Source organism: Tenrec ecaudatus, chromosome 9 (assembly GCF_050624435.1).
Source record: "Tenrec ecaudatus isolate mTenEca1 chromosome 9, mTenEca1.hap1, whole genome shotgun sequence".
NCBI classification, from domain to species: domain Eukaryota; kingdom Metazoa; phylum Chordata; class Mammalia; order Afrosoricida; family Tenrecidae; genus Tenrec; species Tenrec ecaudatus.
The window spans coordinates 97212382-97237306 of NC_134538.1; the positions used below are offsets into that span (position 1 = coordinate 97212382).

General features: G+C 34.3%; 1 protein-coding gene across 2 annotated transcripts in view; it reads right to left on the reverse strand.

The window, feature by feature from the left end:
- Positions 1-24925, reverse strand: part of PHF14 (PHD finger protein 14) — a 142848-nt gene that overhangs the window by 16235 nt on the left and 101688 nt on the right. The window contains exon 17 of one of the 2 annotated variants that reach the window (XM_075558358.1): positions 11262-11379. In XM_075558358.1, coding sequence (XP_075414473.1) covers positions 11262-11379 — 118 coding nt within the window. Of the gene's footprint in view, positions 1-11261; positions 11380-19408; positions 20161-24925 lie in introns of those variants that run through there. The other variant, XM_075558359.1, reaches the window with a different exon arrangement.

The window sequence follows — 24925 nt, forward strand, 5'->3', positions numbered from 1 at the left end:
CACCCATTCAATTAGGAGAACCATTATTGCAATGTAATGTGAAATAGGAAGTACAATACACATATTTTTAAAATCCAACTGTTTGTTAATGATCTACAATTAATTTAGAAAAAAACTTTGAAAAATATATGTACACAATTAATTTATGATTTTATAAGTTTGCACTTCTAGCTGCTTTAAAATGCATTCATTGTAAAGATGGTTTTCATATTCTCTTAATTGTAGCAAGAGATTAAATCATACTGACTTTTCTGCAGGTACAAGTTATACTTGACCTTCGTTTATTCAATATGAGACCCTGAAAGAGGCAGGTAATTATTTTTCTTGATATGTGTGCAGGTAGAATAGCAGAAAATTGCTCTTCTGGAAAGTTTTTCTTACATTTGAAAATGAGACGACCAATTTCAGTAATGTTGAACTTTTTGATGTGTGGCTAAATACTTGCTTCTGTTTAAAATAAGAAGCAATGCTATGCACTCTTACTAATAGAACACCTCTATTTAAGTATTACCATCAACCTTTTACAAATGAGCCATTTGAAACTTATTGAAGTGAAGCAACTTACTAAAGGTCATAGTATTGTAAATATTTAAGATTTGAACCCATCTTGCTTCTATCCTAAAGTTTTTCTATTACATCACAGTGTATACTTCAACCTCATATATAACTTTACTCTTTTTTCTTATTCTGTGTTGCCTTAGACGGAAATAAACCCACTAAATCAATGGCAAATGTTACTGAGAAATAAATATCATTTAAAGATACAAACTACATATACACATTCTGATTTCAGAGGTATCAAAACTGAACACATTAAGATGTCAGCAATATAACACACTTCCACTAATCCATAATTTCTAATCATTTTTGAAGAATCTATGAGAAATTAAAAAATAGACTGCTTACATATATTTTATTTCAGAACATAATTCCATTAAGAATAATAGTACATTCTTTGGATTTTCTTAGCTTAGATTAAAAGCCTGTCTTGAAGAAGTCTGTCTAAGTTGTAGGAAAAAGGATATATCTTAAATTACAATTTGCAGGTTAAAAGCAAAAATTTTTAAAGATAATTTTGCAAAATGAATGATTTTCTAACTAAAACAATTAAGCTGTATAGTTAATAACATAGAAATAACAAACTAATTTGTTTCTATCATTTAAGTGTTACTTTCTCAACTCTGAGAATGAGGTACCTTATTTCAACTAGACTCAAGCCTTCACAATGAACAGCTCTCTCATCACACACTGTGTATAATTACAAGCTTGTGTAATTAATGCATGAGTTCCACAAGAGTCCTTCTGATTTTTAAAACATTATGATCAATGAAACACTAATATTATATATAACCTGATTTTAATATTTTAAATACTGGGTAAGTAAGGTTAAAAAATACCCTTAATAACAGTTAAAAATATCCTTCTGCCTAACTCCCATGCTTTTAGTAAGAGAGTAATTATTTTTTTCAAAATAAAACGCTTTTATTTTAAAACGAGAAAAATACGAGTCAGTGACTGTTGAAAGGCATTTTTTAATGTACGGAACCCGCCTCTCCTTTGATGAACCACTTCAGTAACGACTTAGCTTCTCATTGCGTGTGGTACTCCCACAGCATGCTATGTAAACACATCAGACCCACATGCCACCCCACTTAGAAAAGGGCTTGGGCTATCAAGTGTATAGTATATCACTTATAAAGTGACTTAGCTTTTCAATTTCGTAATTGATAAATGTAAAATACATTGGTGGTGATTTTTACACTTTCTGATTATTTTTCTCTATAAATATAATATTTGATCAAAATGAATGTTTCATAAACATTGACAGGATTTAAGTGGAAGGAAGAAATCATAAATTCAAATAGAACCTTAAAAAAGAGTTGACCATGACTTATTGAAATATACCTATATACTTAATGTGTTTGCATGGTCTCGGGGAACTGATCTTAGGATACAGAATTCAACAGGTCAGAGGCTAATGAATTAATTCTCAATGCCAATTCGATTATAAAGTACAGCAAAGGATATGTGTTTTGTTGAAAATAATTACTTGATAAAAATGTTTCCTAGGTGCACACCCTGGCCCACCAAGCCTTGAGGACCATATCCCCGCTCAGAGCAGCCAATGAACAGAGAGGACCATATGGCCAGTCCCACTATGAGACACGACATCCCTCACTGACCCATAGCCCTACAGGGGACAACACTGGAGACAAAGTGTGGGAATTCCACCCGCTCTGACCCCCCCACACTGACGCAATACACTAAGGTCTACTACTACACTAATATCATGTAACAGAACAGCAGGGGCACAAGGATGTCCCAAGGGAATACCAAAAATAGACTTTGGGGTCAGGGTGTGGCACCCCTTCAGACAGGACTGGAAAATACTCCTAAAGGTCAACAAAGAGACCTTGAACTATTTACAGGCTTTTCTCTTTTTTTTTGTCATTGATTTTTTTGTTGTTGTCAGGATTTTTGTCTGTTTGTTTTTGTCGATTTGTTGTGCTCTGTCTTATTTTTTTGTGTGTGTGCACAGTATTATCTCTGCAGGTCTATCTAGATAAGATAGGCTGGATAAACAATCTGGAGGAGAAAACAACAGGTCCAATGGTTCTGGGGGGACACGGGGGAGGTGGAGGTGGGGGAAAGGAAGTGGTGTTAACAAACCCAAGGACAAGGGAACAAGAAGTAATCCAAAATCAGTGACAAGGAAGGTGTGAGAGGTTGGTGGGGCTTGATCAAGGGCAATGTAACCAAAAGGAATTACTGAAACCAAAATGATGGCTGAGCATGATAGTAGGACAAGAGGAAAGTAAAAGGAAATAGAGGAAGGAACTAGGAGACAAAGGGTATTTATAGAGGTGTAAATACCGGCATGTACATATATAAATGTATTTATATATGATAACGGGGAAATAGTGCTACCTGTACATATTTAAAGGTAAAGTATTAAGGTATCAAATGGACATTGGGACTCCACTCAAGTACTCCCTCAATGCAAGAACACTTTGTTCTCTTAAACTGACATTCCATAATGTTCACCTTCCTGACACGATCGCTGAAGACAAATGTGTGTATAAACAAATGTGGTTAAGAAGCAGATGGTGCCAACTATCAAAAGATATAGCATCTGGGATCTTAAAGCAAACAAGCGGTCAACTAGCTCAGAAGCAACAAAGCCCACATGGAAGAAGCACACCAGCCTGTGTGACCACAAGGTGTCGAAGGGATCAGGTATCTGGCATCAAGAAACAACAAATCATGTCATTGTTAAAGAGGAGGAGTGTAGTTTGGGGTCCCAAAACCCATCTGTAGCCCATCTGTGGACATCCCCTGACAGAAGGGTCTCAGGGAGGAAATGAGCCAGTCAGGGTGCAGTATAGCAATGATGAAACATACAACTTTCCCCTAGTTCTTAAATGCTCCCCTCCCTCCTCACACTATCACAATTCCAATTCTACCTTACAAATCTGGCTAGACCAGAGAATGTTCACTGGTACAGATAGGAACTGGAAACACAGGGAATCCAGGACAGATGAACCCCTCAGGATCAGTGGTGAGAGTGTTGATACTTAGAGGGTGGAGGGAAGGTGGGGTGGAAAAGGGGAACCGATTACAAGGATCTACATACAACTTCCTCCCTGGGGGACGGACAACAGAAAAGAGGGTGAAGGGAGACATTGGACAGTGTAAATGACAAAATAATAATAATTTATAAATAATTTAGGGTTCATAAGGGAGTGGGGAATGGAGAGGGAGAGGGGAAATGAGCTGATACCAAGGGCTGAAGTAGAAAGGAAATGCTTTGGGAATGATGAGGGCAACAAGTGCACAAATGGGCTCTACATACAAGGGATGGATGGATGGATTACGCTAAGAGTTGTATGAGCTCCCAATAAAGTGATTTAAAAAATAAATAAAACAAAAAGTAACCACTTAGAGATAATATGACAAATAAATAACACATTAAATTCATTAAATAAAAGTTCAGTTTAAACAACATAACTTCCTTTGGAACAAAGCAAGAGAAGTATGATACCAACTATAATTATTAATAGCTTTTTAATGAATCACAAATCATTTTGACTAGTCCCAAAGGAAAGTACTCACTTGGATATTACACTTAAAATATATTTAAATAAAGACACTGCCATGAAAAAATGCTCTAGCCTGAATTTAATATAGATGACGTATAAAGTGAATTGGATATCTGTGATTTAATCCTTGCTTATAGTAGCAAAGAGGAAATCTAAAGTTTAGATTGTAAAATTATAGCCATCATCAAGGTTAACAATGCAAAAGTTTTTAATTCTTATATTTTTAGTAATAATCTACAAATCACCATAGATTTATTCTACATAATTCTGATGTATGATATCATATACTTTCTTCTCCATAATGTTACATACCAATTCAAGTAAAAAGGCAAATTTAAACACAGAACAGCTTAATATAGTACCATGTTTTAATCTCTAATGCTTGTCACACAAATGCTAAAAGTACTGAATTAAAACAGTTAAACGATATAAGTTTTATCTGTAAGTGACTTATCAGTCAACCATGCTAATGTCAGAAACTTAAAATTCAACCTAGTGCCAGGGAAACTCCCAGAGGTCAAATGAACATTGAAAATATTAAAAGTCTTTTTTAATGGGTCAGTAATATGCTTCAAATTTAAAAGAACTTTAAAGGATACTTCATTTTAATTTTATATTTTTCATAAATCTTCATAATACATGAAATCCAGCCATTCAATTTCCAATATCACCAGATTCAATTAAAAGTGGCTGTTTAATGTGTTGTGGCGAGATATCCTTGGAGAGATTGTTCCATTCAGTTCATAAAGAGGTATAATTCTCAGTGACTGTTTTGCTTGAAAATATATGTTCATACGTGTTGTTCTGAGATATGTTAGGACAAGAATATTTGTGAAATTCTAGTAGCACACTTCAGAACCTTTAGGGGGAAATATATGTGCATGTATAATATTTCCCCCACCCAGAGGTTTCTTTCTAACATAATGCTTATCAAGAAGTGCCACTTGCCCAGCTGTCATGCAGCTGCAGTTCCAGAAATCCTTCTCTAAGGGTTTAGTGAGGACTCTGTACATGGGAATTCACTGATGATTACTGCTCACAAGTAGCTGTGATGAACACAATGGCATCCCCCCACCCCACCTCCAAAAATGTCACCTTGGCTGGACCATGGTCTTCGGAGGAGTGGCTGGTGGTTTCGAATTGCGATCGTGCTGACTCAACCCACCATAATCCACCATGACTGTCAGGGTCTAATCCCATCACAGCCTGCTCTGAAGGAAGAGAAGTTGCTCTGGGCGGGAACCAATAACACATTTGATCTTACAACACAGCAAAGGACGAGAAGTGAGCAGAGAAAGGAACCCAGTACCACTAAGAAAGAAGAATCACAGACAGAGGGTGTCCTTTGGGCCCAGATCCCTGCTCTTAGAAACTTCTAGATTCAAGAAAAGATCGACGCCAAGACACCGGGAGATGTCTAAGAAAGGACAGACCTGCAGATGCTAAGAGGAGACAAGGATCTTCCTTCCCAAACTGTGAAAACAACAGAATGCCTTCTCCCACAACTGCCGTTGTCAGCTTGGACGTCTTGCTTCCTAAACAATCATTTTCCATTTGTTAAAGCCATTCACTTGGATTTCTATTATCAAAGGACTAAATAACTAAAATAGAAGGACAAAATAAAAATGACCAAATAGAGGTTTCTAGGCTAAAACAACTCATTTTGTGATAATCCGATAAAGACTTAGCATACACACACACACACACACACACACACACACACACACACTATGGCTTTTCCCAAATGAGAGCTTTAAGTAAAATGAAAATCTAGAATACTGACCCATTCGCTGTAAATTCTCTGCAGTATTTGAATAAAGCACATTTAAATAATTATTAATATATGTTCATTTACCCAAGTACATTTAATGAAAACAAATTATCATTTTGTATGTTTCAAAAGACAGTTGTATCCAGTGTACCCTATTAAAGATAAAATAAAGAATTACAGCCTATTTAAGACCAAAAAAAGCAGCTATATTAAGCCTACTTTAAATCTTTATGTAAGTGTACAAATTAACTTTTCAACATCAGTTTGTGGAGGTTTGACTTCGACTGTATACTTCATGTATTTTTATTAATTTCTAAGAAGTTAAAATTTTAGCTATGCAAAGCCTACCTGTAGACCACTAGACATCCCCTTACAGAAGGGTCTCAGGGAGGAGATGAGTCAGTCAGGGTGCAGTGTAGCAACGATGAAACATATTAACTTTCCTCTAGTTCTTAAATGCTTCCCCCCCCCCCCCCCAAATATCATGATCCCAATTCTACCTTACAAACCTGGCTAGACCAGAGGATCTACACTGGTACAGATAGGAACTGGAAACACAGGGAATCCAGGACAGATGAACCCCTCAGGACCAGTGGTGAGAGTGGTGATACTGGGACGGTGGAGGGAAGGTGGGGTTGAAAGGAGGAACCGATTATAAGGATCTACAGATAACCCCCTCCCTGGGGGATGGACAACAGAAAAGTGGGTGAAGGGAGATGTCAGACAATGTGAGACATGACAAAATAATAATAATTTATAAATTATCCAGGGTTCATGTGGGAGGGGGTTGGGAAGGGAGAGGAAAAAATGAGGAGCTGGTACCAAGGGCTCAAGTAGAAAACAAATGTTAAAAATAAATAAAATAAGTAATAAAATTATTTAAAGGCAAATGTATTGAGAATGATGATGGGAACAAATGTACAAATGTGTTTGACACAGTGGATGTATGTATGGATTGTGATAAGAATTGTACGAGCCTCCAATAAAATGATTTTTTAAATTTAAAAAAACTTTATCTATGAAAGTTTGTTACTAGGAATTTCAAAAAAGAGATATAATATTGATCTTTAATCCTGACTGCTCCATAGAATTTCCTGTGGAACTTATTAAAAATAGGCATTCTTATTCTATCCCTTCCCCATCCCATTCCTGAATAATTCAGCTAAAAGCCACAAGTACAGTGAGTACAGAATGTCATGTGAAGTGGTAACAGATATGCCATTAGGTACAGATGAGATTATTCAGTTAAACATATAAAGGATAATGAGCACCAACTTTCTGTCTAGGAGTTAAAAACATGGAAAGGGAAAAAACTAGAAAGTTTTTCAGCATACATCAAGACAAAATATATCAATTCAAATGTATGTATGTATGACTAATTACACAGATAACTAATCTTTGGCCTTGTCTATCAGAAAAATACAAAGAGTAACAACATTTCAGTAATAAGGAGCATACTTAGCACCTGTATCGTGGCTTCTAAATACCATTCTCCACAAAAAGCAGCCAGGATTTCTTGGAGAAATGGCTAAGTCCAGGAGTCAGGAAAGGAAGAGTCAAATGGAGCCTAATAAATCTTTGGTAAAGAAGCACTCCGAGCGGGGAGGGAAGGGGGAAAAAAAAGAGGGCCTGATGCAGAGGGCTTAAGTGGAGAGCAAATGCTTTGAGAATGATTAGGGCAAAGAATGTACGGATGTGCTTTATACAATTGATGTATGTGTATGTATGGATTGTGATAAGAGCTGTATAAGCCCCTAATAAAATGTAAAAAAAGAAGAAGCACTCCAAGAATGATGGAACCACATCAAAGGGCACTGAATTCAGCCTGCAGAGCACCCAATAGTCAAATCAGGAGGAATTTAAATATCAACATAAGTAATGATAATAATTATCCTATTTCATTATTAAAACAAAATGAAACTTTGATAAGGACAAGAATATTTACTTAGTCTCAAGTCTTTCCTTCACAAATTACTCATTAATCAGGGAGGGAAGAAAATGGAGAAGAATGCACACTATATTTTCGTCAAAAGGTGAAGGTCAACATCACTATCTGTGGGGTAAATAAAACTCATGAGTCACCTAACAGAATGTTGTAAGAACACATTATCATCCCTGCCATGTCCTTACAGAAGAGGCATAAAAGTATTATAACCGTGACAAAATATCAGAAAAATGCAACGTGAAGGACATTCTGCAAATTAACTGGTGTGCAGTCTTCAAAAATGTGAAGGTCATGAAAACATAGGAATAACTAAGTCACAGGCCAGTGAAAAACAAAAAAAACCCCAGAAAACTAAATGCAATATGTGATTGTGTGGCATCCCTACAAAGGACATGTTAACACTTCAATGAGGTTTAAGAATAACATAGTAATAAAATATCAATCTTAATTTTCTGAATTTGTTACTTATCTTTTGGATATAGGGAGATAAAAAAGAGACTTTAGCATAGATGTGATGACTATGCCTTCAGAAAAATTACTCTGGTAATCTGGTATTGGTTGTCTATTTCCAATTTGTTTTTAATGATATAACTCAAAATTAAAAATCCTTCAAAGAAGATGCCCCAACATAAATATTTATGTATGAAGTATATATAGTGCTAATATGTTAAAATTACCAAACATATAGAGAAATGCACATTAAAATAAGATGCTACAGAGAGTTAAGTTGGTTGAGCAGATATATTTTCTTGGGTCCATCTTAATGGAAATACTCAACTATACACTTTAACCTACTACGATCTAAAATTCTAAGCAAAGAATTCTAAGAATTCTAAGCAGTCAATTTTCTATCAGAAGAGTAAAGACTTGTTGAACTTAATAAAATGACTGCCTCAGAGAAAGGGAGATGAATTTATACCGTATGGTTGTAATGACAATTTGGCATTCACTTCCGCTTCACTTAAACTTACTGGCAATTTACTTACTGTATCCTCAGCATGAAAATAGCTAGCGTTCCATACCACTGAAGCCCGTGAACATAACAAATAGCTAAAAAATAACTTCACCAAAGTATATTGAAGATAATAAAGGATAAGTAAATTTCAGGTTGCTTTTGGGTCCCAATATCCTACTAATTTTCCCCCCTTTAACTCGGGGTATATTGCTTTCTGGATTTGAAAGGTTTCTAAATTTAAGGAATCATACAGCATGACACTATCCATCAGTACTTTCTTATTTAGCATTTTTGTACTAGCAAACCTTTCAGGAGACTGTGTAAACAAAAATATACTCTACAGTGCTGAGAAATGAAAGTCTTTAAGTGAAAAAAGATTGGTTAAACATAAATATTCAAGAGCATAAATTAAGTCATCTTAATTTGTTGGTTTGGTGTCACGTTAGATTTAACTGCTAAGAATAATAGGAACAGTCACAATGGTAAATGAAATTACATCCCATTTTACTGTTGCAAAATCTTTACAGGGTGCACTTATAATAAATTGCTGTGACAATCCCAAGTTTAGGAACACTGCTTAAATAAAAAACTGAAAACATTAGTTGTTTATATCTGATATTCAAACATAGGTCAGAGTACAGCAAACACAAGGCATGCTTTTTCTAACAATGTGCCTCATGATAAATTTTTATTCATCCTAAAACCCATTCCTTCTATAGAGAAAGAAAAAACAGACAAAAATCTGACCTTCTTAATGGCACCTGGGCCTGCAACATGTACAAAATATGGAATATGCTCCCAAACCATCTGAAACACACTCCCTTTCATTTTTAACATTTATTGACCACATTAATTGATAACACAGCAAAGCTTCTTGTTATATTTATTATTATGCTACATACTTAATAGTATTATGAAAGGTCGCAAGCTCTTTTTCATAAACTGCTTTTCTAACTAGTTTGTTGTTTAGATACATAGAAAACCTACAAGACCACAACATGTCCAATGAAACAATTATTTAAAACTTCAGTACCAAAAATCCCCATTATTTTCACTTAATTATGATTTCTTAAATATGTTTTAATTATGTAATAAGTTTTATATTAAATATGCTTCCTCTTAAATCTGTAACTTTTTTAAATGACTGAAAAATAACTTACTACAATTGCATAGTTTATATGTTTGGGCCCAAATTATTTAATTACTAAATGACATATATAGTATAATCTATTTTTTAAATTATTATATGAAGCTATAAAATACTAACTAAACTCTGGTTATTAATAAAAACCACTTTAAATACTTTAAGATTTATTCCTCAATACATAAACTTTTACAGAAGGACCTCTTCAGGAAGATGGAACAAATCATTAAAGCAATGATAAGAACATCTGCAATTTCTCAACAGGACCGGAATTTAGGATCAATTTTATTTCCCTGTAGTATGAACAAATGTGTTTAAATGGCATTGAAGAAAAAGATGTCTTGAGGTCCATCATACAACAGCTAGCTAATTTCTATTGTTTAAGGAAAAACAATTTGACTAACCTAAAAATAATCAGAATTTCTTAGTTCTAATATGTTTAATATTTGTGCCACATGAGTCAAAGCACCAGAGCCTAGACATTCACACACACACTTTACACAATCATATGATCATCTTAAACTGTAGATGAGCACAGTTTAGGATTAGAATATTGATATTTAAAACACATAATATCAACAGTTTAGTTTTAGAATACAGTATAAAACAACTTCATTATAAAGTTCTCCCTTTCCATGTGGCTGAAGTAGACATCAGGAATATGATACAGGATACGAAAACTGGTTTCCCTAAAGAACCAACCAAAAGCCACTCAGCTGACTGTGAGTCCATTCTCACTCGAGGTGACACCATGTATATCAGAATAGATCTACAGAGTTTTCAGCGGGTGATTTCTCAGAATTCTTATTGCCAGGCCATTCTTCCAGGGCACCGAAAGGTAGGCGCAAACCTTCAAAGTTTCCATAAGCAGCCAAGTGCATTAACCATTTGACCAGTCAGAAACGTCCCTTAGACACACCTTACAAAACATTCAGAATATATTGATTGAATTTAAGAAGAATCATCTATAAATTAAAATGGGATTTTATTGGCTATTCTGTTATAATGCACACACAATATTTGTCTAACTTATAAGAAATAGGCCAGGATTTTCCTACCACTGCCTAGGTGTGGCATCTAGCAGACAGTGACGTTTGTGGGATATTAGAGTACTATTGATATGCTACAGTAACACAGAAAACCTCCAAACATTCTATACAATAAGCTCCTTTTTTCTTTTTTGCTCCTTAATAAAATTTCCATAGCAGTATAATTTTTAATGCATGAGATTAAAGCATTAGTCCCTCATTATTCAATTACTTTAAAATTTAAGAAGCTAGCGGCATAATACGGAAAACCAATGAAAACTAAGGGAAGCACGTCTGAGAAGCTCTTTGTTCTTTTACCTTGGAAGATGAGGAGTCGCACTCCTGACATATCCATCCGTAGCCTGTTTGCTTAGGAGACTTCTTCAAAGGGGGATCCAAACAGCCAAAATGGTAGCAGAGTCTGCATTCATCACACCTGCAGAGTAAACAGATTTACACAATATCTAAATGATGCAAAACGCACGTTTTCCAAAGGCATAAAGACAAACTGCTGCATATTCACCTTTAACACTGTGAATTCTATTCTTGGCTTGTAGAATTATAAGTGGATCTAGCAAAGGCAACTTTAGACCAGAAATAAGTGCGTTAAGAAAAAGGAAACAAAACAGTAAAAGTGACAAGCAATACAGATATCAATCAGAATAATTTGACAGTACAAATACTAAGAGCATATGGAAGTATTTTTTACTCGGGTGCTAAAGAATAACAAAACCACAATTTTTATTCTAAAGTTAAAGAATTATGCATTTACCTATTACCTGAAAGAGAGATTTAAAAACAGTAATACAAACACATAATTCAAGATTACCAATTCAATTCAGTACGTTGTGAATATTTTACGAATTTCAGAATGCTAAGAAATTCTATTAGGCTACAGTAAACTAGAACTAATGACTCACAATGTAGATCTACCACTCTCTACAAGTTAGAGTAGATTATAAAAGAACTTTATAATATTTACAGCATGCTAACACAATACATAACAAAATAAACAATCTTATATTAGATCACAGAACACTTAAACAGAAGAGGTAAAAAAAATCTCTGTATTATAAATTATTATTCTAAAATGTGCCAGTCACTTTTTCTCAGTGCAGTTTTTCAAAGTCCTACTACATTTTGTTGCTTCTTAGCAAATCTATTAAAGTGGCTGGACCACCTGTGATGTACAAAATCTACAGAACTATCATACCTACTCTTTGTTTCAGACCGTCTCATCCTGCCGACAGTGCAGAAAGATCTGTGTGATTCAGTGTCTTGTAAAAGGAATGTTGCATCAGTTGGAATGCCAACACCCACATTTAATCATCAATAAGCTGTAGGCAGCTAATACAAGGGGCTATCCTCTTCACTTCACTGTGTAACATTTATCCTTTAAATATTCAAAAAATAATTTCTCCAAACTAGTTGTTAAATTGCCTTCATTTATTATTATTCTTACTGATAAAATTTCATTGAGAAATCCACAACTAAGAAAACTTCTAGAGACAAATTACTTGAATAAACTACAAAATTACTATCAATAACCTTTGCTGGAAGAAAAAAGAAAAGTCTGGTTATGAACAGCACTGAGTAGTAGCTCACTTTAGAACTCTTATCGCAATATTGGGAAATGTAACTCTTATCTTCATTGTAAACATTTTATTTCATGCTATAATTAATCTCCTGAAGAGCCCCTGTGAAAACCAGAGTTTCAGAAAAGCTGAGCAACTCAGTTTTAAGTTATTGAGGTATAATAAAATTTAAAATACAATTATATATAAAAAATGTATGCATTCTTCTTTTCTACAATTTTTCTCTTTACGAACCAAATAAGCTTATGTATTTTTCTTCCTCAAAAACATACCCAATCATTTTTAGGCTTAAGATACTAATTCCTGTAAAAATCTTACGTAGACTTTGAAAGAAATTGTATTGTAATTCTAGCTGTAAGAACAGATAAAATAAAATAGGATTAATAACGTACTTACTATGCCAACATATCAATTAACTATCCAAAATATATGTTGAAAAGCAGTTAAAATGGTCGAAGGCCGTTTTCGTCACATACTAGCTTTACAAGAATTAAAACTAATAGAGTTTACCTTATGTCATTTAACACAAACTAAATAAACTTACTTAATTTTGTGTTTGCTTTCTCAATACAAGGTATTCACTTTGCAATACCTAAAATTTCATTAATTTATGCATATATGGTTATAGGAAAACACAGACTATAAGTGTTTCTTGATTTATGAGAACATTGAGATGGCTAGATAGTTGAAAGCAGACTCAAATATGAAAACTAGTATATCAGCTATCGTGGATACAACCTTGAAAAAAATTGCCTTCATTTGTTTTCTTCATCAAGAACATATACTCTATTTGATTCACTGTGCCTTTGTCACCTCAGGAAACGTGGTAGCTTAGTGGCTACATGTTGGGCTATGCAAGATCAGCAGTTAGCAACCACTAGCTGCACTGTGAGAGGAAGGATGTGCTTTCTGCGCCAGTGAAATATCCCAGAGGCAGTGCTACTTTGTCCTGGGGGTTGCGATGAGTCGGCATCAACTTGATGCGGTGAGCTTTGGGTTACCTCGGAGCCGTAGTGTGGTTATCAGATACTGCTGGGTATTTTGCAGTGTGGCACCATTTTACAGCTGTAATGAATACCGCTAGCTGACCTGTTTGGATGCTCTTGTTCAAGTTCCACATGTTTTCAAGGTCCTCACCAGTTAGATATACTAGCCACTGCGCTTCCTGATATTGTCAGGGAGCTTTGCTAAGCATCTTTCCCCAACAATAACCTGCTGTAGATCTGGAAAATACGTCTATTAAACCTAATATTATACAAATTTCCAGAGAAAGTCATGGAAATGAAGACCTTCTACTGAGTTACGTATATGGATACAATTTTTGTTTTTATTATTATTATTTTAGCTAAACGACTTGTTTGGAGGCTAATTAATGGGAGCTCTTGGTTCAAATTCAAATTACTATTTGCCGATGAGTATTTATTTTATACCTCTATCATATCACTTTATAAGTTAAGACTGCTAGTGTATAAGATGACAACCATCACCAGGATTGTGAAGGTGAACTGCAATTAGTATTTTTGTGTAGATATGGGTTTCCAATTAATAAATTAAGAACATCTGCTACACTGATATAATTGCTATCTGTTGCCGTTTCAAATTAATATAAATATCAGTTTTCAGCTCAAGAAATAATGCAATGATTAAACTATTGAATTGTATGATATTTGAATTGTGTGCCAATAGAACTCTTCATAAAGTAAATAATTTAAAGGATAAAAAAGGTTTTATATGTTAGTTTTGTAAAACTATAATGTGAAGTGTAGGCCATTATCAAGTGACCTAATGATCTATATTGATTAATCCCTTCATTGGCGACACCTTAACAGACTAGCAGTGGCTCCAGCGGAAAAGCTTGTCAGAATCCGTTGGAATCCGAGGTAAAATGAAGTCACAGAAACTTTTAGTTCATTAGTGGGGAGCAATAAGAGCTGCAACTGTTAAGCTCAATAGTAAAAAGATAATGCTCTTAGTAACTGCCAAAATCAAGACAACAGAAAAACTAAAAACACAGAACCCAATCCTGAAGCTAACCCCCCTGTTAATGAACCAGTAAATATGAGGTCGGTCTAGAGAGACCTGAGGTTATCTCTAAGTAGAAAAATTTCTCGACATTAGAAGACTAAATTAAAATTCATAGCTTATGGGCTGCTACCATATATATACTAAATAACACACGTAAACACTAACATGGTCAGAATTCGAAAGAAGCAATACACCATAGACCAATGTAAACCATATCGATAAGAATCTTAGAAATTGAAGACTGTAGATAAAATAGATGACATATTTCATACATGCACACTAGTTTTATTCTTTAGTATTTCTTGTCAGCAAGAAATGCTTGCTGTATTACAAGTTTAGAACATTTTGGAAATTGAAATATTAGAAGTTTATGTGTCTGCAATCATGTCTGCTACCTAAAAGTGGAAATGGTGTTGAGGTAGTTGTTGATCAAATGAATATTTGATACTTTCATTTCTTATATGTATTTGATAACACACCACTGAGACACATAATATATTACAGAGTGGATTTATCAAAATAAATATTGAATAAATTTTAACATATCTTTTGCCAAAGCAGTCATTGACCAACCAAGGTATAGTGATAAAACACAATATATTTTATTAAGTAACACAGATGTCTATGTACTATGCCAAGAGCACATTGTCAAATAGGGAAATGCAACATCTTACAATCATGAAAGAGAATACAAAATCCAACCTCTAAAGAAAAGCCATGGTCTTTTTCTTAATAAAATGCAAAGTGGACAATTAAGAATATCCATTAAGTATCTAATAAATATTGTACACGTTAACACTAAAATTACAATTTTAAATTAGATAAAATGAATCCCATTTATAAGATAAAGTGAAACCTTATTGTTAAATTAGGTTCTTACTAAGCACAACTTTCTAGACATCAGATTCATAATGGATACAAATGTAAACAATAAAGCAACTGTATATATGGCCTTGTACACATTAATTTAACAAAATGTGGTGACCAAAACGCATAGTTCTATATATATTTTAAATACTTAGTGTATTATTAAGTATAGCACCCTAGACAAAGAAGAGAAAGAAAAGATTTATGTACATAAGTACTAAGGTCCATCTACCAAGTCAATGGAATTATCTGATTACTGAAATGATGCATACGAGTAAGAAGCAACTGATTTATTTCCTCCTGCACCTAACAAAAAAACTGGGAGGCAGTTTGAAAAGATTCTTTTTACTCTTTCAATTTAGCTAGAGGAGTACACTAAATAAATATCTGTGTATGAAGTAGTGCAATCTTATGCATATATTTTACAGCCAAACAACCTAAACTTCTCATAAAAGAGAAACATGACATTCATAAAGGGATTCAAAAAGAGGTGTACATTTTTTTATGATCAAGTTGATCAATGCTGGGATCTTTTTGGTCAGTGAAGCATAGTATTTACATCCCCTCTAAGAGTAAAATTAAGAATTGATTCTAAAAATACTATGCATCTGTTCACACTTCAAACACAAGTACATATCAAGATAATTGATGATTTGGATTTACTTCATCTCTTTAAGGAAAAAAATCTGTATCACAATGTCAAAAAGATTTTAGTTTTGAGATTTAAATAAAAATCTCAATAACAACTCAAACACCTATACAAATCCATTCACCAGTAATGATAAATTTTCATTGAACCAAGGCTAGTTATCTTAATTACAGATCTTAGCAGATGGAGAACCTGTTAGACAGTGGTCTTAAGTAAAATTATTTTTTAAATAATAGATGCTTGTACAAAGTTCTATATCCTACCAATATTAGAATAGCATTTAATATCAATAAACAATAATTTATTCCTTGTATTTTACAATTTTGTGCAAATATATGCATGAGCAAATTTATTAGAAATTATGTAGGAATTGAACCTGTTTCCATTAATATCACTAAAGACTTCTATTTCTAGCACAGGCAATAGGGAATGAATAGGTAGTAAAAAGGACAAAAATAGGTTACCAATAGGATACCAATTGGAAAAATTGGGGGATAATTACTCAAATCCATATTTAATAGACACTTTAAGAATAGGATCAGTTCAGCTACATCCGCAGCAGCTAGATTTCCAGGAAAAAAAGTGAAAAGACAAAAACAAAGCAAGAAACAAAATTTTTCATATGAAAACATAGAATAAGGTCAAGTACCTCCTCACAGTAAGAGAGATTGATTAGACATCTCTGTACCTGAAACACGTCTGCTTTGTTCTTAATAAAGTGCTCTCCATCTGCCCGTGCCCTTGGAAAATTGTCACACTACAACCTGCTGTGCCCAAGCTCCACATCACTTTGCATTTCCCTATTCATAATTAACTAATTACACTCTAATCAACAGTATAGATCCTGATTTTACACTGTAAATCTGATAAAGGAGATAATGGTTGGGGGTCAATCTCATTTTGTTTACAAAACCCAGCATGAGAATCCAATTTCATTACATCCTATGTACCTGAACAGCAGTGTATCTTATCAGCAGGCCTGCAGAAAGTCTTAAGAGTGAGCACTGGGGGAAAGGGGCACACAGTTTAATAAAGAAGTACTTGCAAAGCATGCCTATTTCAGAGATGCTATCAATCCTAATCCTTAATGTTATGCACATTTGCAAGTGCTGACTTACTCAGATTAGGAAGGAAAAAATTCTGCTTTCATATGATGTCACTTGACTTAATGCTGAATGTCTTAAAGGAATTTCAATAGTCAAAAACCATGTCAGAAGCTAAATAATAATAATGTAATAAACAGGCCACTCTCTGCTGCAGAGTCGCTAAGAGAAAATTTGGTGAAATGCTCATAAAACATTCCTATACTGTGAGTCAAGTAAATATTTGGCAAGCTTAGTCAATCATTGAGTTTAGGGATTCACAAAGAATAGTGCATGAAGCATGAAGAGGAGATAACCCCAGGGAAGTAGGATCATGAGTATGAATATTATTTATTTGTCAGCAATTATTTTTAACAACATAACTATTCAAGACGAATGACAAAATGATAATGAATACAATTTCTAGACTTAGGATGGTTTATGTTCATACATAATTATTAACTTATTTCAAGTCTGTTCTTACAAAAAACTAGTTCTGTGGACAAAAGTTAAGATCTTTGAAACTTCCTTTGTTCACCTCAACTCAACATTCAATTACACAGTACTGTTCCAATAACAAGTGGAAAATAAAGTTATAACTGAATTCACCCGAATAGTTATATTTTAAGTGTTGCAGGAGAGGAGATTTTTTTATCTCTATCTAAGGCGACTTACGGCACATTCATCAATCAATGTTGGACAAAACACACGGGTTTTTTTAATACTTCAAATATGATTCTCAACATTGAGTCTCCAGCCAGCAGATTCAGATCAGTTGGGAACTGATTAAAAATACAAATTTCTAGACTTCTCAGACCCACTGAATCAGACTCACAGTGGGTCTCGGGGAGAACGGGAAAGGAAGAGAGTTTGAGAGCCATTGCTATGTCATGCTGTTTGTCTTTCTGCTTGCATTTCAGAGCAATTTCGCTTCTTTTTCTATTGTGTCATTTAACTGCCACATTGTTCTCTTTGTACCTATGTTTGTGAGATATGAACCACATAATATATATTTCAATATACAGTCGTGTCTTCTTTGGATAACAATTGGACCGATTATGGACAAAGGTTACTTGTTTACTGTTGAAATAGAAGAGCATTTAAGAGATTACTCCGGACAAAGTGTTTTACTCATTTCCTTTCCAAAGTGTCACTAGTCCAACCACATTTTCAGGATTTCTCATCTTCTAAAAGATAAGGTTTATATATGTGCTGTGTAGCCAAGATTTTTTTTAGGTTAGCACCAAAATACAGAATAACAATCACCACTAAAGATTACAAGATGGAGACTGATGAGACTTAGTACTCTAAATGGAAGCAGGATGGGAACTATTTTACTTAAAAAGTGATTCAAAACCACAGGCTTACTGATTCTCAAAAAGACCTAAAATAAAAAGACCACTAGTAATTTCTCACAATATATTAAAGGAGAGCCACATCCTCATTCATTAACATGTTCCGTGAAGGAAATATCAATCTGTCTTTTAGTTTTAAAATAAGCTGAAGTACAGCAAAAATAATTAGTACCTACTTTTTCTTGAGTTAGTAGGGTGATAATTAGTACTTTAATACATTAACAAAAACAGCTTACTGGTTTTGCTATCAGTTATTAATATTTCCCCTCTAAAGTTATGAGATTTTCCATACATTAATAATCTAAGTTTAGATGCAACTTGATACACATAATATTTTATTAAGTATATTATCCAAATATATGGTTCCTTACAATAATTATAGATTACTGGCACACAGCAACTTTATATTTACACGTTTTTGATTATCAATAACAGTGTCTTCTTCTCTATTCCTAAAATTTAAACTAGCTTGAATTGCCACCAAACCTGAAAAGATGTCCCAAATCACATGCTTAAATCAGAAAATTCCAAGAAGCATGTTGACAATTTACATGTAAATGTGTTTACATTTCAATTTCAGCAACGAGTCTCTTCTAAATCAGTTCAAGACGGAGTGAGGAATAGTCAATGTATTTCTGTCGTTGAGTTAAAACTGGTTCATTAAAACTTGGTGATCAAATTTTAATTCTGTAAACCTCTGGAAAGACAGATGTTGATGAAGATCTTATAGTTGGTAGGTTGTATATATAGTCAATAAGGTTTGTATATCCCTTCTTACAAATCATCATTTCATATTTAAGGTTGAGAAAATGAAGTTATCTTGAACACAGAAAGTTCATAATAAAACAACAAAGATTGAATAAATTTGCATATTACAAAAATTATCTATAGATCAACACATATATACTCTTATTCATGGCCTTGAAATCTGAAATTTAAAAAATGCTCATGCTAATATTAGTGCTTACACACTAGGACTAGTGAGTCAAATCTAGAATGTCACAGCTGTACAAGTCTTTCACTGTGACGTTCACCTCTGCTGATTATATAGAGAAATACATTTGATAGAAGAGAATAGAGTTGTTTCACAATGCAGCGGTGCATATATGAATAAGTGCAGGAAACTGGGTGGAACAGAACAGCGGATTAATGGGAGCATCCTTTCCTTCTTGGCTACTAGAATTGTTCAATAATAACAAGGAGCAGCATATCGCATTGAAGTCCGCAGGCTTCCATAACACTTCAGTAAGTCCAAACACTGTATATCATCATTTGCCCAAAAAAGCAGGGGGAAGAGACATTACTTAATAGGACAATTCTGATGAAACATTTATCCAGTATTTTCAACGATGCACATATTAAATGTTTCTGATTAGTGCAAAAAGAAGAAAAAAATTCCACACAGGCAAATTAACTGCCTTGTCAGTCCAAGTAATAAACCAATCAGTTATAGTCTATCCAAACCTGACAAGCAAATGAAACTTTTTGCAGTGATAAGCTTATGGGAAGGACAAGAGAGCTGTTCTCCTTTACTTATGGACTCTATTGAGCGTTTTATCCACATTTTAAAATCACGCTTATAAAAGAGGTTGCCGGGACTGCCTCCGAGGATGAGCTGTGGCAGATGGGTCTCATGAAGGGCATCTACACAGTAAAGTGATAAGAAAAGAACATTAACATTTCAAGATCATAGTAGCTGGGCACTATGTCTTATGAAACACGCTAACAATAGCACAGTAGATTCAAATAACATATGATCTGACCCAAAGAGACAGATATGCTAAATCAAAGGCTATGAGTTTGCACAGGCTCTTATTGGTTAAAATGTTATTATTTGAAACAGAGTTGCCTCCTCTTGTATTATTGTCACAAGCATTAAATCTACCTTATTAAAATGAAAAGGAAAATAATATTAAAATTATGTAGATTTATTTTTACCTAGGCAAACATGCTTTTGATCAATAAACACTTTGAAAGAACAGTTTGCTCCTTTTGCATTAAATATAGCAATTTAACAATGCCTAAGAAAATATGCAACTTTGCAGAAAAAAAGCACAAACTATAATACAGAGCTGGCTATACTTTATCATAGAGTCCCATGATAAGCATGCCATGATTTGTTATGAATTTTATCTACTGCACCTTTACTGCTTTCCATTTTAAAACACTGTACTACAAAATGCTGACTATACTCCTTTAAAGTATAATCCAAGCCAGTCAGTTTATTAAACTGGGCAACAAGCACGACATGGAATACAGTCACTGCAACAACCAGGTTAGTGACGAGAAATGATTCTGAGTATACTGACTTGAGAGGGAAAATTTAAATAGATTTGCTTACATCTATTTCTCCAAACCTTTGTCATTGTTTCTTGTATTCATTTTCCTATTGATAGGAATTGATTTGCTACTTTCTTAATATCTTTATTTTCAGATGAGAAAGTTCAGGTGTTTATCATATATTATTAAAATATATCATCAGGGATTGTCATGTATGTTTACTTTGGGATTATATGGTGTTTTTACTTTGGTAAACATACAAACTTATAGATAGAATTGAAATTGCCCAGAAGTGACACATCCCAGCAAAGGTTTGTATTTGCCTCACGATGAGAGACGTGTTTCATGCTTCCAAGTTCCATTGAGCAAAAGAAAGGGAAAAGTGGCACAACCATAGACAGAGAAAGACGGCTGAGAAGTTACCACGCCAAACTGAAGCATCTCGACAAACAAAAAGCAAAGAAAAGCAAAGTAATAACAAAATTTATACAATAAGGAAAAAAGAACTTAGTGTGAGACAGTTTCAGAGAAATTTTAGTTGTCCATGCGTGAGGCGTAGAAAGAGCTGGATTCCCTGTCTTGTTGTTGTTTTGAGTCTCCTTTTACACAGTAAGCTCACACGGGCTAGCTTGGCTCAGGGTGCGGGTCTCCTAGGTGGAGAACTCGGAGCACACGCTGACTGACGTCCTGAGACGTGTTGCAGGGTAGACACGACAGGAAAAGCATAATGCAAGAGGAAGCAACCACATCATTTGCAGTCCAAATGCAACTAGCAATTAACTATGTGCACCAGTTTTGAAAAGTAGCAGCAATCAAAATTTTATTTGTATTTGACTTTGATATGCACTTGAAAAGACTGAGAAATCTGCTTCACGCAGATTAAATTCAATTCAAGTTAGTCACCTTTGAAAAAAATTAAACGTATTGCCAATATCTCTCCATCCTAAATTTCATTTAACATTCCCAAATCAAGGATATGCACAACCCATATCTTCCTAGAACAAAAGAGAGTTCTTTTCAAATAAGATATCCCATCTGGGTTTTGTAATGATACCATATGTCATTGAGTAAACTTAATTTAAAAAAAAATAGTAGGGTGGGGTGGCGAGAAGGAACAAAGTGTTTTCAAAGGGCTTTTCTGGTGCACACATCAGTAACGATGATGACAGTCTATACTTTCGCATGGTCGAATTGTCCCCAAAGAAGTATCTACTTTTGCTCCATCCAAATCAATATCCTAAAGCCGTGGAGTGCGGCCAGGCAGCAAAGCCATGCTTGAGTTCTCCTAGACAAGACTACCTAGATTCAAACTCTAACTCCCCCAGTTCCAACTTGTGTGATCTGTGGCAAGCAATTCTCAGTTTACTCACCTGTAAAATAGGGATAAGGTTACTATCTACCTGTGAGGTAGCTGTGAGGACAATATAGAATAAAGGATAGAAAGCACTATCACACACATTAGGAACTAGGAGGAGGATTTGTGGGGGAAAAAATCAACCTTTAACCTCATTTTTTCATGATTAAAAAAATCCCTCATTCTAATAATTTTATTTATATAACAAACTTAAATAGAGAACAACCTCTTTCATATTGTTCAGTAATTCTAAACTTGTCAATCTCCCTTTAAAGGTCGATAGTCATTCCTCAGAGGGCTGCTATAAGAACAGAAAGAGATAAATACATTTGCATTAAGTCCCAGGGCAGAATCTGGGATATTGTTTTAACATCAGCATCATTAGAATTCCAGGACAGAAATATATATTTTTTAAATAAATCTTTCTGGGGTTCATTTACAAATGTTAAAAATAGAAGATTCCTAAACAACATTATTTACAAAACTAAATCTATCACTGCGAAACTCAATGTCCGCAGTTCACAACAACCAGCTACTCCACGGGAGAGACGAGGCTTTCTACTCCCATTAAGACAGACAGTCTCATAAGCCGCAGGGCAGTTCTTGTCTGTTCTCTGGGTGGCTATGAGTTGTCATGGACTCTATGGCAGTGAATTTGGAAATAGGGTCGCCATGAGTCAGTAATTTACTTCATGGCAGTGAGTCTGGGTTCTTTGTTTTCAAATCAGTTTTACTGCTCATTTCATTCATATTACAAAATGTCGATTCTGTATGTCCAGAAAGGATGTAAATCTAACCTTGTTATGTGAGGAACACATAAAATGAGGTGTTTAAATGAACTTCTTTAAAAAGGAAAGAAAACAGAAAGCAATATAGTTGGGTTTTTTTCTCATAAAGCATTTGAGGAGAAACATAAGTTACCAGTGGTCAGAAATGCTTTAAGAGGGAGTGGATTACACACCTCTCTCCCGGAGCTGAAGTTTGTCCCTGTCACTTACTAGAAGAGGGCTCAAGGATCAGATGGATGATCAAGAGTGTTGGATCTTTTCATAATTTTTTTGTACTTGTTTGGGAATATCCTTGAGTTAAAAAAGTTATAGTTAAGAAAGAAAAAAAGAGGCTGATGCTCTTGTTTTACAAATGAGAAAAGGTTTAGAAGTAACTTGATTTAAAGACATTCAGAGAGCGAATAGCAGAACTGGGGCTACAATTCTAGGCCTTTTAAAAAAGATACTTCCTTCTGTGTAACTTAATATTTGCACACTTGCAAATAACAAAAAAGTAGAAAATGACAAAAGTAAACCTCACTGAAAAATAAAATGAGTGAAATGAACTACATTTCAAAGCTCTAATACTAGAAATGATAAAGCATGTGTCCATAAAATGCATATTCCAAAATATCACACTTCATGCTATAATGTTCAGGCTCTGATTTCTTTATGATAAATCATTTGTCTTCACTGGATTTACTAAAACAATACAAAGAAACCTTCAAAATGAAAATGTTTATAACATAGAACATAAAATATCTTTATGAATTAAAAACTGCTTAAAGCTTCCATATTTTAATATACATTTTAAAGTCAGTGGATGCATATGCTAAAGGCACGAGGCACCGAAGCCAATCTACTTGTCTCACAGTCTCTAATCAACTTAATTATCAAAGAAATATATGCAAAATAAACATTCTTTACACCCTCAATTTCATAAGAATTTTAGCTTTTATTAAAATGTTTCAGTTGCACCTAAGCTACATTCCTTTCAAAAATATATTTTAAAATTAGTCCTTTTTCTATTTTTGCTAAGACATTCTTCAGAAATCACTTTAAGTGTCACTTAATAAGAGCAAATTTATTTCTTAATGCCCTCATAATATTAAAAGCATTCTAACTTTAGAGCTTAAAACTAGGTTCAATTATTGATCCCTGCTTTTTGCACTGTCAGGTCTAAGATAAAAAGCTGCATTCTTGGTGATAGGAAGGGAAATGTAACTTTCTTTTTAAAATTTTATTGGGGGCTCCTACAGCTCTTATAACAATCCATACATCCATGATGTCAAGCACATTCTTTTCAAAATATTTTCTCTTTAAAAAAATATTTTGATTGGGGGCCCTTACATCTCTTATCACAATGCAGGGTGTCACTCACGAAATGTAACTCTTAATGATGATCCAAAACATTCCATTTTAAAGAACTTGAGACTGAAAGGCCTTTCTATATTACCCTAAACTATTGTGTAAATCTCTAAGACTGCCTTGGGATTCGATATTTAGAGCATGAAGACAAGCAGAGACGTAAGGAATGAAGAAACAAGGGCACACACGCCTACGTGGATATTCACAAGGAATATCTAGTTTCATTGAATAAGAAAAAGATTCAGAAGACTGAAGGAAATGAAGTTATGTTAGTCTCAGAGAACCTGCTCGTATGAATCAGAGGAGGGAAAACAATAGGAAAGGGCAAGAAGAAACACCACAGCCATCAAGATCCACGTGGCTGAGACCAGGGAAGCAGAAAGAAAGGTCTCATGGAAGTCCTGGGAACGGAAAAGGCAGACGGTAATAAGTATCAGGTAGTGTCATGAGGGAAACTCTTCCTAAATTCTTCTGGCATGTTTATATCTCAAGTTAAATCCAGTGGTTAAATCAGAGCATTGTTTTGAACAGAATAACTAAAGTACATAGACGAAGATGTTCAAAGAAATATAGGTGGTTTCAAGCCTTGGTCACCCATAGATAAGGTGACCAGATTTTAACATTGGTAAAGCTGGACACC